We start from the raw sequence: 15,353 nt of genomic DNA, 5'->3' as shown, positions 1-15,353 counted from the left end.
AGGTCAGAGCTCAGCTTAGCCAGGGCAAGACTGCAGGCATGAAGGAGCAGAGGTGGTAGGGGTAAGCAGGCTGGCTTTTCCCACAGCTCCAATCTCCTCAGTGACTGTGTCCTTAAATCCCTTCTGGGCTCCATGTGATTCCCATTGCCTGGAAGCCTCTGTGTTCTTGGGGAACAGAAGGCAGGTCGCTCTAGGAAGGGATGTACTAGATATGTGGAGAGGAAAGGCCCGAGGTATGCAGTACCAGCAAGCTACAGGGGTGACTAGAACACAAGGGAAGGGGTGTTGTTTGAAGGATAACACAAAGCCACCAGGGATACCTAGGCTGGCCCAGGCCAACACTCTCACAGTGCCTTAAGGTAGGGCCTGGGGCCAGGCAGGGCAGTGTGGACTCCACGCCTCAGGCAGGGCCCCCAAGGATGCGTGCCCTGGCCCTGGGAGACCGGGTTGGGATTGAATCACAGCCAAGAAATAAGTACAGTCTGGGCACCCGGACCAGGGCATTCTCAGGGCTCCTTCCTCATTCCTGGCCCTGTGGGAGTAGCCGGACGCTGAGCTCCGCTGCAGCCGCCACTGGGGATTTGATGGGGACCCAGGGCCTCCTGCCAGCCTGCCCAGCCCTGGCCTGGGCCCCAGGCATGCTTCAACCTACTGATCATCAAGCCCCAGCCTTGGACTACCTCTTGCTCTCTCATGGAGAGACTGAGGCCATGCCTCAGTGAGGATCATCCCAAGGCTTTCTGTGCATCAGGAAGGAACAAGGATCAGATGCAGGGTTTTGCCTGTCCCTAGAGGGGTGTACCCCCCTTTGAAAAGCACAGCCAGAGGCCCCTCCGGGAGATCTAAGGCATATTCTGTGGGTGCCTAGTAGGGAGCACACGGCTAGAAGTTCTACCCAATGCCAGGCTTCCCCGGGGACAACGGGCAGTGACCAAACCGGCCCCACCACATGCCTTCTGACCCTGGGTAGGATGCCATTCTCCGTAGGCAGTGCATGGTCACCACAGACTGTGGCCAGGCAAGCAGTTAGGGTTGTGAGTCCCTAGGGACTCTAGACTCAGGCCCTGTGAAAACAAGAGAAGTCCTAGAAGTTTACCACAAACAGCTGGGGAGACCCCAGGTCCTCAGGCCTCTGAGTCTGAAGTCAGAGAGGAATGGAAGCAGACTACAGGCTCTTCTATCCCATCTCCAGCTGAGGGCATATTGGGCCCAGACCTGTGGTTAGTTTCTGGGCAGCAGACCATTAGGCCTTGGGTCCCTGCAGTCTGAATCCTGTATTATCCAGAGATGCTTCAAGGTCTGTGCATAGGCACATACCCAGGGCTGCTAGAGGCAGGCAAGTCTGATAGTCCCAGCTAAGCCTGGCTGAGAGCCTCAAGCATGGAATGGTGGGAAGCTGGCCCCTTAGCCAGCAGAGGAGGTGAAGGAAATAGGAAAGCCTACAGGGTCCAGCCTCAGTGAGCAGTGTGTGTCCCCACCTTCAGGGTAAGAACCACAGGGCTGTCCCATGGAGACGTCACACACACTTGCATTTCTGATTCCAGCTTTTATTGGGGCTAAGTGCTCCCCTCCAGAGGAGGCAGGAACACAGCCCATCAGAAGTAGGGCACTTCAAGGACATATGGTGCCCGGCCACCTCCACCCCAGCACACAGCATTGGGACAGCCAGTGCCCTGCCTGGGTCCACTAACCACCTCTCTCCCCCAAGGCAAGGTCTGCGGCTGACCGAGTGCAGGCGCAGGTGCCTGGCAGCCCAGGGACAGTGCGAATTGCCTCGGTGGCATCAGGGGCCCCCGAGGGTCTGTTTCAAGCAGAAGGAGGAGCCTGGCTTGAGGGACAGCAGCTGAAGCCATCCCCGATCCCCTCCGGTACCCAGTGTAGGTCACAATAACTTAAGAGACATGACAGACAGGGGACGCTATATAACAATATAAGTTAACCAGGCTCCTCACAGGGGACACTGGGCGACGGACATGGGTATCCCAGGACTTGGGGTGAGGAGATGGGGCCAGGATCAGGGTGGGACATCTCCAGTGGCCCAGAGGCTTGGAACATCCTGACATGATAGGGACACACAGCTGGATGCAAGGCAAGGGCAAACAAGGGTCACCTTCCCCAGGTCAATGTCCAGGCCACCTGGCTTGGTGGTCACCAAACCCCACATTTCCATGGACTTCTGCTATGAAACACCTTAGTGTGGGATAGGCTGTGGGCAGTTGTATTATCAGCCCTGGCGGGTTCTTACCCTGCCATGTGTTGTGGAGGAAAGGGTGGGATATGCCCAGGCCTGAGTTCTTCTGTCCCCATCTGGAAGGGCCTGAGGAAATGGGACATTACGCCTCCCACGGACCCCTGTTTGAGGGTCCCATGTCCTCATAATATAAGGACCCTGAAGCAGGACACTAGGCAGGGGGCCTGACCAATGCATCCCTAAAATCTGGGTGTTAGTCTGGCATCAGGATCACAGAAGAAGGACAAACCCCAAGGTACTGAAAAGGGGGTACAGCTTCCCATCACCCTGGCAACTTCCAGAGTTGGGCTGGATGGGGCTGTGTCAGTATATTTATTTCACAGAGCCGTGGGGTCTCCAGTAAATCTTCTGATTGCCCTCTGTCCATCTGTCATGTGGGGCAACTGTCCCTGACCTCTCCTGAACCTGTGGGGCAGTCCTGGGCGTCAGGTTGGCTCCAGAGGAGAAGAGAATTTGTAAACTGGAGGTGGAGGTTGGCAGCAGGCTAGGAGGGTGAAGGACCAGGGAGAGGACGAGGCATGCCTGGAGCCTGACACAAGCCACATTTGATTTGCATGACAGTCTCCAAGTGGAATGGAAGACGGGCTGTCCTCTGCGGCCATCTCAGGTCTCGTAGGGCCACCAAGCCCCTCCCAAGGTGCTGATAAGGAGTCCCCCTACCAGCCAGCTTCTGCGCCAACTCTGACATCCTCGAGTTCTGCAAGGAGCAGAGGACCCTGCGGGGAGGGGCCGGGAAAAGTGAGGGAAGGGTATCCTCAAATAGGGTTAGGTCTGGCTACCCAGTCGTTAGTACTGAGTCCTCATCTGATGCTAAGAAAACATAAATAATTTTGTCAACATCCATCCACACTGCCCAGGGCCGGCAGGAAACAGCCCAGGAAACCGTTTTGAGTGTGACTGGTGGGTGTAGCCTTTCTGTGTCCAGTCACCAGGCAGGGAGGTGACCCTCAGAGTCTCATGGTCCCTTTGAGGTTCACTTTCCCAAAGAGAAGTAAAGGGAGTTGTCTCCATTGGGTACCAGACCACCATTGCGTTGACCTTGGATGCTGGGCGGGGACAGAGCGAGTAGGAAGGAGCCTGGAGTATCTCGAGCTCCCCACCTCTATCCCCACCCTCCTGTGCCTGCAGCTGGCAGCTCCAGAAGCAAAGAAGGATGTGCAAAATAATGGTGAGGGCCGCAGGGTCGGCAGGCGCCAAGCGCGCCTGCGCGGGAGCCTCACTTGCAGGTGAAGACCTCGGTGCGCTCGCTGCACGTGTTGCACTTGACGAAGCAACACCAGTGGAATTTGCAGTTGCACTGCCACACCTTGGTGTACTGGTGCGTGTTGTAGCCGCGGCCGCAGCACATGGTGTCACAGCCGTCGGCCCCAGGCGAGGTGCGGTTGCACAGACGCCCCTGCGTGCCCACGCTGCCGGTGGCCGCGTCCTCCTCGCAGTAGTTGGGCGACTTCTCGATGTACACCAGGTCCGTCTCCATAGGCTTCTGGTAGCTGCGTAGCTGCTTGATGCGCAGGAAGGTGGGCTGGCGCAGGCGGCTGGCTCGCACCACCTCCACCTGCACGGCTGCGTTGTACTTCTCCTTGAGCAGGTGGCCCACCTCGCGGAACTTAGGTAGCGTGGTCCAGCAGGTTTTGGTGGTACAGGAGCCTGACACACCGTGACACTTACATTCCAGCTTCATGCGGTCCTCCAGAACCTACAGGAGACAGAATAGAGGCTCAGCAGGGAATGGAAGAGACTGGGTGCCATCCAGAATTCCCCGTGTCCCTTCTCTGAGCTGCTAGGAATGGGTTTCCATGTGCGCACTCTGCAGAGGGTGGTGTATTTGATCAGACTTGGTTAAATCCTGCCCTAATGAGGAAATGGGACCGGGGCCACTTGCAGGGCAGCAGGTAGGAACGCTGTGCTGGGAGAGGCCTGGGCAACAGCAGGTGATTAATAAGCACAGGCCCTCCATGTCTCCATCTCCCTGCGACTGCCCTCATGCCTGGTGCAGGGCCTGGCATGCAGTCAGAGCTTAACAGCCAGCGGCTTAATGACAGCCTGGCGTGCCAGTGATGGAGGGAACTGGGAGGGTGAGGGCACGGGTCAGCGAGGCCCAGTCGTGCCATCCTCTGGGAAGCCGACAGCCAGGCCTAGCCGGTTGTTGTTCTTTCTCCCAGCGGCATGAGGGCCTGGGATGGGTGCAACCCTGTGTTTTCCTTGGGCCTCCCTCTCACCTGGGAAAGCCAGTTCCCAGAGCCAGCCCTGACCCCGGGTATTCATTTACCCAGATCGAAAGAGCCCTGCCAGCCGGCCTGATGAAAGATGGGGACTCACTGTTAGCTGCCGCCCTGTGGCTGCTGAGGGGCTATTTGTCAGCTGTCCCTGCTTCAATGGCCTCACCTCCACAGCCTGGGACTTCCGGCATTTGGCCTCTAGCTCCACCCTCAGGCTGGAACCCACTGTCAAGGGCACCTCTTGTCAGCCCTCAGCTCTGCTCTAGACAAGAAGCTTCCTCAAATGAATGAATGAATGAATGAATGAAAGAAAGAATGAATGAAAATGCGAGTGAAAGGAAGATCCCCCCCCAAGAGACCGCCTCTACCTCAGCACCTTCCCTGGACCTCACAGAGGATCTCTGGGGCACATGGTCCAGTATAAGAAACAGAAAGAGCTACTTGTGGTGGCCCCCACCTTTAATCCCAGCACTGGGGAGGCAGAAGCAGGTGGAGCTCTGAGATGGAGGCCAGTATGATTTACAGAACAAGTCCCAGGACAGCCAGGGCTACACAGAGAAACCCTGTCCAAAGAAAGAAAGAAAGAAAGAAAGAAAGAAAGAAAGAAAGAAAGAAAGAAAGAAAGAAAGAAAGAAAGAAAGAAAGGAGGAAACAGATTAGCTTATAACTCCCAGGGCCTGTGGAAAGCTTACAGCTCTGCAGGGGTGATGATACCCTGGGGGGCTTCCTGGAGACAGGTGACATTTATGGTAGGTGTTGATGACAGGCAGGAGCTCACTAGCATTCCAAGCGAGCCTACCAAGAGATCCAACAGTGCCACTGAACATTCAGGGGAAGATGGGGCTGTGTGCCCCTCACTGCTGGGTAGACCCTGGGCGGGGATATCCCCGTTACTGTTTTCCAACTAAGTGAATGATGGCCTGCGGCAAGGACTAGAGAAGCTGTGCAGGAAGAGGGTTGGGGCCAGGGAAGGACTGGCCCAGGTTTCCTATGGAAAGAAGTGGGAGCAGCGGGCAGAGTAGGTGGGCCAGAAAGGCCTGGGGATAGGGCCAGAGTGGTCCCAGGCATACTTGGGACCTGTTCCCTAGACCCCCCCATCCCACATCCATCCTGGTGACTCTCTTGCTTTGCTTGGCTATGTTCCCTTCTAGTATTCTTCCAGCCTGCTTAGTCCGCTGTCCTGACCACCTGCTTAGCAGCCAGTTAGACTGGCCCTTCCGGGTCCTGGGTAGGAGCAGGCAGTCACTCAGGGCCTGGCTGACAACTCTCCTCCAATGGCTGAGACCAGTGTGGGGGGGGCGGCATGTAATCCAGTAGTCAGCTACCCGTGTCACCCACCGAGGCCTGCTGGTCACCCCTCACCCAGGCCACAGCTCCTGAGCCCCATCAGGGATCTCCTACCCCCGCCTGCCTGAGGACATCAGATCCTGCGCAGCCCTGCTGGTGACAAGGGCAGATGAAGTTGATTGGGCAGGTGTTTGCAGAGTGAGGGGCTGAATCCTCGCTTGGCTGGGTCCCCTGAGCTGGAGCCTCGCCGGGAAGTGATCACAGGATTCAAGAATGTGCAGTGCCCTTCTCCAGAGCCCTCGCCATGAGAGCCCCAGCAGTCGTGGCGCCAGGGACAGACAGCCAGGAGCTTGGGGCACTGAGCACAGTCCAGGAGACACCTGGAGGTTGCAGAAGAGGCCTTCTGCCTGAGGGGCTGGGCTGACACTGCCAGCTCTGCAGGCCTGGTTCCCTCTTCCCACCTCATAGGAGTGTAGTGTCGGCTGCACCCAGGGAAGGGCTGCCATAGAGGATCCAAGTTTTGGAGCAAGGACTCTTTGATGCCAAGCGAGGAGAGTCACCAGGCTGGGGACCAGTCTTTCAAGAGAAGGTTGGACAGCCCAGGGGAGTCTGGGATTCCTCTATCCCAGCAAGGCAGGCCTAGGTGGGGAAGGTGTCTCCCATTTAGCCTGGGCGCAGCTGAGGTCTGAGCCCCGGGGAATGGCTGTGGGTCTCGAAGGTCTCAGAGCAGCAGCCACACTCTGGGCTCATCATGGGTTGCCGTCCCAGATCCGTACAACTGGAATGAGCCCGTCCAGCACCACTGTCAGGAACCCTTGGCCAGGACATGCTCTGTGGTTAGCTGATAGGGTGCCATGCCTGATGGGTGTCACTGGGAGGACCCTGGTGCTGGCCTGAGAACAGCACCTGACCCTCCCACAGAAACAGCCCTGCCTGCCTGGATAGAGGAAAGAAACCATAGATTCTGTCCTCTCAGGCAGTCATTTCATCCCCCCATTGCCCTCGCTCCACACTGTCATGGTGACCACAAAGGGGCAAAACTATTGACCAAGTTCTTTCACATCTGAGTTTCCTTTGGGATCAGTCTTTTTGCCAAGATACCAGGGGACACCTCTCTTTAATGACCAGGTTGATGGCCCTGGTAAGCTGAGCTCTAAGCTCAGCCCATCTCACCCCAGCCTATCTAGGACGCCAGTCTTTCATTCACGCAGCCTGTGGTGAATGGGGAGTGGAGATGGTTGGAGGCTGCTGCCCATGCCTCTTATCACAGGAAATCTCAGAAGTGACCTCACTGGGATGAGAATACAGGTAAAATAGAGTTGTGTCCATCTGGAACAGGGTATCCCACAAGCCACTGAGTGCCCTTATATGAGACAGAAGAAACAGCCCAGTAGAGGCCACACACACAGTCAGGAGCAGGGGCTAGAAGAGTAAAGACACAAACCAACAAACGCTGGGGCCTCTAGAAACTGATCAAAGAAAGTGGAACCCAGCTCCTCCATACCTATGCCCAGGTCCTTTGGAGGGAGCATGGTCCCGCCACACCTTGATGCCAGGTTTCAGGGCTAGAATAGTTGGAGAATGTGTGTCTGTCCTGTTAATGTTGTGAGTCTGAGGTGCTCTGGGACATCTGTCTGATGCCCTAGGGTAGTAGGTTCAGACCCTGTACTGGAGCGGTGTAGCAATCTCAGGCTCTCATCCCACCACCAAAGCTAGTTAGTTCTAGCACTGAGCTCTTTCGGGGATAGGCCCACATGCAGCCACCAGCTGGTTTTCGGGGGTTCAGGCCAAGGTGTGCTCACAGCTTTAAGATGTGGGGCTACTAAAGGGGCAGTGGGGGAGTCTGGCAAAGTGTCCAGCATCTATTGTGCAGACAGGGGGAGGCTAAGGCTGAGCAGAGGGATAGGGTCAACTGCCACACAGCTGGGGACAGAGCTGGCATGAGGATTATGACACTAGTTGACATTTGTTTGGAAGGGGAGACAGAGGTCTTACTGAATAGCCCTGGCTGGCCTAGAACTTACTATGTAGATGAGGCTGGACTCAAAATCCCAGAGATCTGCCTGACTCTGCCTATTGAGTGCTGAGATTAAAGGCACACACACCACCGTGTCCAGCTCTTTCTCTTTCTGAGATACGGTTCTGTTGTGTAGCTCAGGCTAGCCTAAAACTCACAATCTATGCCAGCCTCAGTGAATGCATTGCCATGCCTGGGTACCACTGAGACTGTAACAGCCTTTTCCTGGGGCTCCTAGCTAGGCCTCCACCCATCCTGCTCTCCATGGTCTATTCCTCAGCCCCATTCATGGCACGGCTTTCCTTTAAACTCCTAGGATGGTATCTGGGATGTTTGTAATCCCTTATCCGCTCAGCCAACACCTGCTAGAACTCACCTGTTATCCTTTATTTTGGTCCCTAGTCCCATTACCAACCTCTATCTTTCTAACCCTAACCCTAACCCCTAACCCCTAACCCCAGGGGCCGTTCCCGCCTTAACTCTCTATACCTCTTTACCAGATCAATCCCAGGCCCAAACTGGAGATAACCTAGCTGGTCCTCAGATGGCCCTTTTTGCCTGGAATCCTTGTCCCAGTGAGCAGAACATGGGTGGAAGGGGCTATTTGGACAGCTCTGCAGCAGCTCGCTCGCCCTGGGGCTCGCTGTCCTTATCTACAAACTGGGATCAGTGAACTCTTCCGTCTATGAGAGAGAAAAAAAATCTGCCAAGAAACAAGCCACTGAAGAGATTCAAGGGACTCCTATGAGGGTCCAGTCTTGCCTATCTGCCATGTTGGTGGCCCCCTCTTCAGCCTCCCTGGCAGGTGGGCTTGAATCCTGTGCTATGAATTAGTCTCTGCCTGGAGATGTGGGCTTCTCTGGGAACCCACTGGAGGCTATGCGACCATTCTTTCCTTATCTCTTTGTCACCGTGATCTAACTGCCCCCTATATGGTGACACACCCCCCACATCAACCCTCCTCCTGTTTTAGGCCAGCTCCAGCCTCCTTGGGTCTGACTCATCCACCCCCTCCTGCTCCCATTGGCTGGTATTGCTTGCAGCCATTCTCTAAGGTCAGCCTGCTTGTCCTTCAAAAACCGACTCCTATACACTTCCTCCAGGAAGCCCCCGAGCCTTCCCTTGGACTCCTAGGCTCTTTATATCCTTGAGATTCCTCTCAGCTGCCTGACCCTGGAAATGAGGAAGGCAGAGTGTTAGCAGACTATATGCAGGAGGTTCTGGTCTCAGCCATAAACCCTGAGGTGGAGAGGCTCATCAACACTTCTTTGCTTGAAAAGGCAGTCTATTCAAGAAGCCCCTAGGCCCTGCAGGCATGGGTGCAGCCCCTAGAACTGAAGGAGCCAGATCCAGCCCTGTTCTGCTCGGCTGGCTGCCCTATCTCGGGCCATCTTGCCGCCGCTGCCGTAGCAGCCGCTCCTCCTAGCTCAGTATCTGGGGCCTTCATCTCCCTGTGGTGGCCGGGCTCACCCTGACTTCTTCCCTAGTGTGTCCTGGCCTGATTTCCCTCCATTGTCGCCCCTCACGCTATCACACTGACTCTTCCACAAGGGTCCCCAGCTGGCTGCACCTGCCCATCTGGAGACAATAATCTTTCTGTCCTTGGCTGTCTGAGTTTTTCCGTTTCTTTGGTTTGGTTTTTGGCTTTGTTGTTGTTGTTGTTGATTAGCCTTCAGAACCAGGGGTTGGGGCAGGGCCGTTGTGTGTGCTTGATCCACCTGCAGGTCCCCAGCCAGGCCCTAGTCATACTCTACATAGAAACTGGTCCCACATGTCCAAACTTGAGGTGTCAGGCCTGCACAAAGGGCAGGAAAGACTACCTGAGGCTGCAGAGAGATCCAGAAGCGACACAAAGATCACTGCAGTCTAAGTATTTCTGTAGGCAGACACCATGGCCCTAGGCCGGCCATGTCCTCATGCCCGCCCTGCGCCCACACCCACCAGACCCCCCATCCCCACCATGGTTGCAGGCCCAGCATGCCCAAGCGCTACCTTTCTGCCCGCCTCATTGTTGTGAAGGTTCATGAGGCGCCTGGCATTCTTCTTGATCTCACGGGCATCCACAAAGCGACGAGAAAAGTCGATGCCGTAGCGGACGTCAGCTGAGCAGCCCCCCCACTTCCAGCCTTCCGCCTGGTTGTAGTAGCCTTGCTTCTCCCGGTCACAGCCACAATTGCTCAGATTTCCCTGGCTGCAGGCAGCGGTGACGGCATGCGCCACTCCTGCCGCCGTGATGGCATAGGTGAAGGCAGCCTCTCGACTCCCTGCGGAGAGAGATAACAGGGATGGGTGCTGAGGCCTTCAAGTTCTGAGCCAGGTGGTGATGGGGGATGGAGGGTGCAATCCACCTGCTGTGTGGCCCTAGACTCAGCACCTGCCCTCTCTGAGCCTCTAATGAGCCCCACCCTGACGGGTAGAGTAAGGTCATTTGTGTCTGCAGTGACCTGCCAGCTCACACCACTGACCACTGTCCTCTACTGCCTCCCTGTTCTTAAGGGAGAGGTCATTTGTCTTCTGGGCAGAAGGTGGTATTCTGGACCAGGAGGAAGACAGTCTTCGTCCTTAGTTGGGTCTCTCTCTCTCCCTCTCCGTCTCCCTCTCCCTCTCCCCCCCCCTCCTTGGGCTTCCAGGTCTCCCCCTCCAGCCACCACCTGGGTCTTTCCAAGTGTGGTCTAGGCTGGATGTCCCTCCACAGCAGAGCCAAGCCTATGACCTAGAGCTAGAAAGGGAAGCCACTCCCCACCCCACCCTACCCCACCCCACCCCACCCCTGCTGACACCTGCCTGACTTCCTCAGCCCTCTCCCCATCCTCTGTCAGGGATGATGACTCAAGCCTTCTGGGCGTGGCTCACACCCCCTCAGGTGTACTGGTCTCTGGGGGTAGGATTCCATTCCCCTCTTGAGGCCTGGCCCTAATGCCTGCTCTCTTAGGCAGGCTTCTTAGGATAACGCCCTCACTGCTCTGATAAGGACCCTGTCTGCCAGCTTAGCCCCTGTCCCTGGATCCTTGTAGGTCCAAAGGCCTTTGAAGAGGGTGAGACCTGTTCGGTTTTCTTATCTTCCACAGCCCCAGGCTGCAAGCCTTCCATCTCGGACTCATTACTCCGGTTTCTCCCTGTTTCCTTCAGGGCTCCAGCTCATGGCAGTGTGTGGTTGCCCAGCAGGCTCATGAAGGCCACCTCAAGAACCCAGGGTAAGCCTCAGTGAGGAGTGTCTCCCTACCACCTCATCTCTGGACAGCAGGGCCTATGGTCAGATATGGTCATCGAGGGTGGTAGAAAACAAGGCCCAGCCTTAGAAAGGCCTCATGCCAGCACCTGCCTGTCCCAGCCTGTCCTGGGTACCCGGCGGCAGTCTCTACTATCTGAGGCTGTGTCTGCTGTGACCCACCACTACAGAAGAATGGGTCAGAGTCAAGCCAGGTCCATAAACCACATTAAGAGCCACCTCTATGCCCACCTATCTACCCACCAAACCATACCAGAAGGTGTTTTCCTTCCCAGGGGGGAAGGAAGTGATCACTGGGGGACCCTCTTCCCTCAGATAAGGACAATTGTTTCAAGCATATAGTAGCCTCTGCTTTGCCCTGCTGGGCCACCCCTACCCCCACCAGAACCTCTCTTTCCAGAATATATTCCCAGGGTCTGTGGGCTCTGAGCTCCACTTATCACACGAGATAGGAGAGAATGGAGATAGTCCCTAAGCCAAATGGACTCTGCTCAGTCCTGTGTGGCCAGTATTGTTCTCAGAGGACCCAGAGCTGCCTTGTCCCTGTCCTGGGAGAGGCTGGCCAGGAGCCCTGGATAAAGCAGAGACTGGGCAGGTGCAGGAATCCACGTTCCTGAGTCTAAATTAGGTCACCAAGACCCTTAGGGAAGCTGGCAAATTTCCTTTCCCCTCTGCTCAGACCTGGCAAAGTTGGCTGACTGGCTGTTGAGGGATGATGGAAGTGGCCATCCCAGGGAGGAATTCTGTAAGTTCTGTGTGGAGTATAAGACTCAGGACCCCAGAGGCCATCCTAACCTGTTCCTGTGGAAGGCTCTGTGGTAGAAGGGACATCTTGAATTCAGGAAGCATAGTCCGACTCCTGGTGTGTGTTGAGGTAGTATGTGGAGATGTGTGCTGCTATCAGGGGCTTGGGCAGTTCTGTATGTGATATGGGTGGGTCTGTGAGGTGTGGTGTGCATGCTGTGTTGTGGGGGGCGGGGTGTACACAACTTTCTAAGGGCGCAGTGGCTGGCAAGACACCACAAGACCCCAGACACAGCAGAGTTCCCTGTGACCACACAGGAGACAGGATTCTGAACCTTTTAAAAGCAGCCCAGCGACCTTGTCAGGGCTATCATTCTTGTGCTTCAACCATGCACCTGGCTCCTTTCTGACCATCCTGTTCTTACAGGATGCTCATGACAATGAGATGAGGCAGGCTTTACTCCCATTTTCCAGAGGAGACTGAGGCATGAGGAGGGTATAACACTGGGCATTAAGGCTGACGTGGAATTTGAACCTGGCCATGGTGCAAAGCCTAGAAAGGCCAGTAAGGGGCTGAGGGCCCAAACCTAGGTCTCTGGAACCCATTCTGCTTCCCAGTTTGGCTGATATATAGCCTGTAGCTGTGGGAGTGGAAACAAGAATGGAGAGACTTGCCGGGCCTGGTGGCACATGCCTTTAATCCCAGCACTTGGGAGGCAGAGGCAGGTGGATTTCTGAGTTCGAGGCCAGCCTGGTCTACAGAGTGAGTTCCAGGGCAGCCAGGGCTACGCAGAGAAACCCTGTCTTGAAAAAAAAAAAAAAAAAAAAACTGAAACTCTCAGCACCCAGGGGAAGCGCCTTTGGTTGAGGTGAGGGTCTTTAGGGTACGGGTAGGGGGTTAGACAGAGGCTAATTCCTGTAATCCCTGGATGAGGGGGCGTCTATGCAGGTCAACCTGATTTCCTAGTGAACATAGGTTGCAAGCACCAGTGCAGGGGTCTAGAACATTACAATGATCCTGCAGTTCTGCAATAGGAACAGAAAGCTGTGGTGTCACCTACCACCACCACCACCACCATCACCCAGGCCAAGGCAACCACTGGACGCTGTTCAACCTCTTTCAGTCGGACCAAGAAACCTATCTTGAAGCCCCAGGCAAGCAGTCAGGTGTCCTGGCTGGCAGGTGTGTTTCAGGACAACCCAAGGCGTCCCTCGTGTGTCCCTCTTAGGCCTCAGCTCTCACCTGCTTCTGCCTGTCCTTGCTCTGACTCAGCAGTTACTCACCAGGCTGCCGCTCCTGCTAGGGCCGTTTTTTGTTTGTTTGTTTGTTTGTTTTTGTTTTTTTAAATTTGGTTTTAATGAGCCAAGTCCTCTGTCTGTTGCCATAGAGACAGGGAAAGGGGACCAAGAGGCAAGTGGTGGTCTGTGGAGAAGAACACCCATGTGAGGTCAAATAAGAAGGCCGAGGGCCAGTCATGGGCTGAGGGTCCCTGCAACTGGCATGCTGCAAGTCTTGAACCAGCCCTGGATGCTAGCTCCCTGGGCTTGGTAACTCGCCCCAGGCTATAGCATGCCCAGGTATTGAGTATGGAGGGAGGAGTGAGTCTGGATTTCCTCATCCCTCCTGCCTTGGCTGGGGCTGCCCAAGTCTCTAACCTGCTCTGTCCAGGAGAGAACAAGGGAGACCTGACTCCGAGAGCCTATCCTTTTCTGATGCAGACACTCTGAGCTCAAGGACCTAGTTCAACAACCCCTGATGGATCCCAAGATCCCTGAGATGGATTCTAGGGTCCTACCCTGGTCCCCAAAGTCTGACAGCCTATCCCCTCCCATCATGAGGGTAACAGGGCCAGGGTGAAGGGGTGGCTTATCTGTGGGTAGGAACTCTATGTGAAGAGAGGAACCCATAGCTCCCTGCCTCCTGTCTGGCAGCAGAGGCAACTCTGCCTTTGGTGACTGTCAATGTCCCCATGTCAAAGGCTCTGGATGCAGCTGGGACGCTAGCCCTGTCTCAGAGTGTATCCTGGAGGAAGGTAGAGCTTCCTCTGGGCGACCTGTAGGTCAGTTTTCTCATGCATCCTACATCCAAGGCCCTCTCCCATGTCTTTAGGCTTGGGTGGATCTGGTTAGCTTATTTTATCGCCATCTTTCCAGCATTCCCAAGAACGGGTCATTTCCATTGGACACATTTCCCAGATAGGAAGACTGAGCCTCTCAGTGGTAAACAATTGGCTCCAGACAGTGGCTGCTGCCTGGGCTCAGGGGGGTTGTTCTAGGTGATTTGATGGCAAGGAGAGGGATCAAGTGAATGAGGCTGGCATGCACTATATGTGTGACCACTAACTGTCCTGAGAGGACCTGGCTCACAGAGACCTTGGGGTCCTTTGGGATCGGAGACTATTCCCACCTAAGTCTGTACCATTAAGCACTGGAGCCCCCCAGCTTCCCTAGAGAACACCAGAGATGGGTGAAGAAGGCTTGCAGTACAGCGGTCACCCCTTATCTCTGGCTTTCCCCAGTCCTTGGACGGGTTTCTGAGTCTTGTTGGTTCTCAGGGGACCAGGATATAGAGCCCCTCACTACGACCCCCGCCTATTTGGAGACACCAAAGCAAGCACTGTTAGCTGAGGGTCTCTGGCCAATAAAGGGGAAAAGCAGATTGGGCCTGCAGAGAGGCTTGGAGCAGTGAAGGCAGAGGAACATTGGTCTTGAAGTTGCTCCAGGCTTGGGGTGGCATGGGCAAACCACAACCCCTCTAGAAGCCCATGTCTCCTTGTGGAAACAGAACACTCCCCTGCCCCTTGTCCTGGAGCTGGCTCTAAACAGAACCCCTATCAATAAAAGGGAGAAGAGGTCTAAGGCTAGTAGAGGAACCACAGGACAGGACAGTCAGGCACTTCTCAGGGTCCAGTGAGGCTGGCTGAGAACACCCTCTTCCAGGACTGGCACTTTCAGCATCTCCCAGCAGTCGCCTGTGTCTTCCCCCTAAGTCGGCCTATCAGGGGAGCAGCCTCTGAGACACCACCATGTGTGTGAACCACAGCTGCAGAGCAGAGGCTAGACTACCCACAGGAGCACTGTCCGGGTCAGTGTTCCCCCTAGGGTATTCACATTTGTCCTCACTGAGCCCATGGGCTCCCTGCACCCCCAGCTGGCACAGGCTGGGCTCAGAGACAATACACACAGCCCCTGCCTGCCACATACCTACAGTATGAGACTAGAGCTGACTCTCAACTGCCCGGTGTCCCCTCGCACTGACCCCCAGAGAACCCCACTGGGCAGAGCTAATGGGCCTGCTTGCCAAAGCGGAGGGAGGACAGAGCCCCCTGCCTCAGGGCAGAGCTGAGGCTAAGCCTATCCCTGGACCTATCTATCACTCAAGCTACCTGCCACTTCCTGGCATCTCCATGGGTCATACATGCTATTTTTAGAATGCTATAAATGCCAGAATAGAGCTCACAATGACCCCATGGACTACACGGGGGGAGGCCATGCTACAAAAGCCCTTGGCTGTCTCTCAGAAGGATTCTGGGAAGCGCCTTGAGCACCTTAAGCAAGGAGATGGACTGAGGCCCAGAGAAGGACAGCGGACTGCCCAATACTCAG

The 15,353-nt window shown here is 55.6% G+C and overlaps 1 protein-coding gene across 3 annotated transcripts in view; it reads right to left on the bottom strand.

Moving 5' to 3' along the window:
* Positions 1-1,546: 1,546 nt before the first annotated feature.
* The window catches only part of Wnt7b (Wnt family member 7B), a 46,583-nt gene continuing 32,776 nt past the window's right edge, over positions 1,547-15,353 (bottom strand). For all 3 annotated transcript variants that reach the window (XM_021183808.3, XM_021183807.2, XM_085831601.1), the window contains exons 3-4: positions 9,767-10,038; positions 1,547-3,947 (exon numbers count right to left, since the gene is read on the bottom strand). In XM_021183808.3, coding sequence (XP_021039467.1) covers positions 3,468-3,947; positions 9,767-10,038 — 752 coding nt within the window. In that variant the 3' untranslated portion in view covers positions 1,547-3,467. The remainder of the gene's footprint in view (positions 3,948-9,766; positions 10,039-15,353) is intronic.

This window comes from Mus caroli, unplaced genomic scaffold (genome assembly GCF_978045245.1).
Source record: "Mus caroli unplaced genomic scaffold, Mus_caroli_1 scaffold_16, whole genome shotgun sequence".
Lineage (NCBI taxonomy): Eukaryota > Metazoa > Chordata > Mammalia > Rodentia > Muridae > Mus > Mus caroli.
Note: the sequence above shows the minus strand (reverse complement) of the source record. Positions and strands in the feature narration are given on the sequence as shown.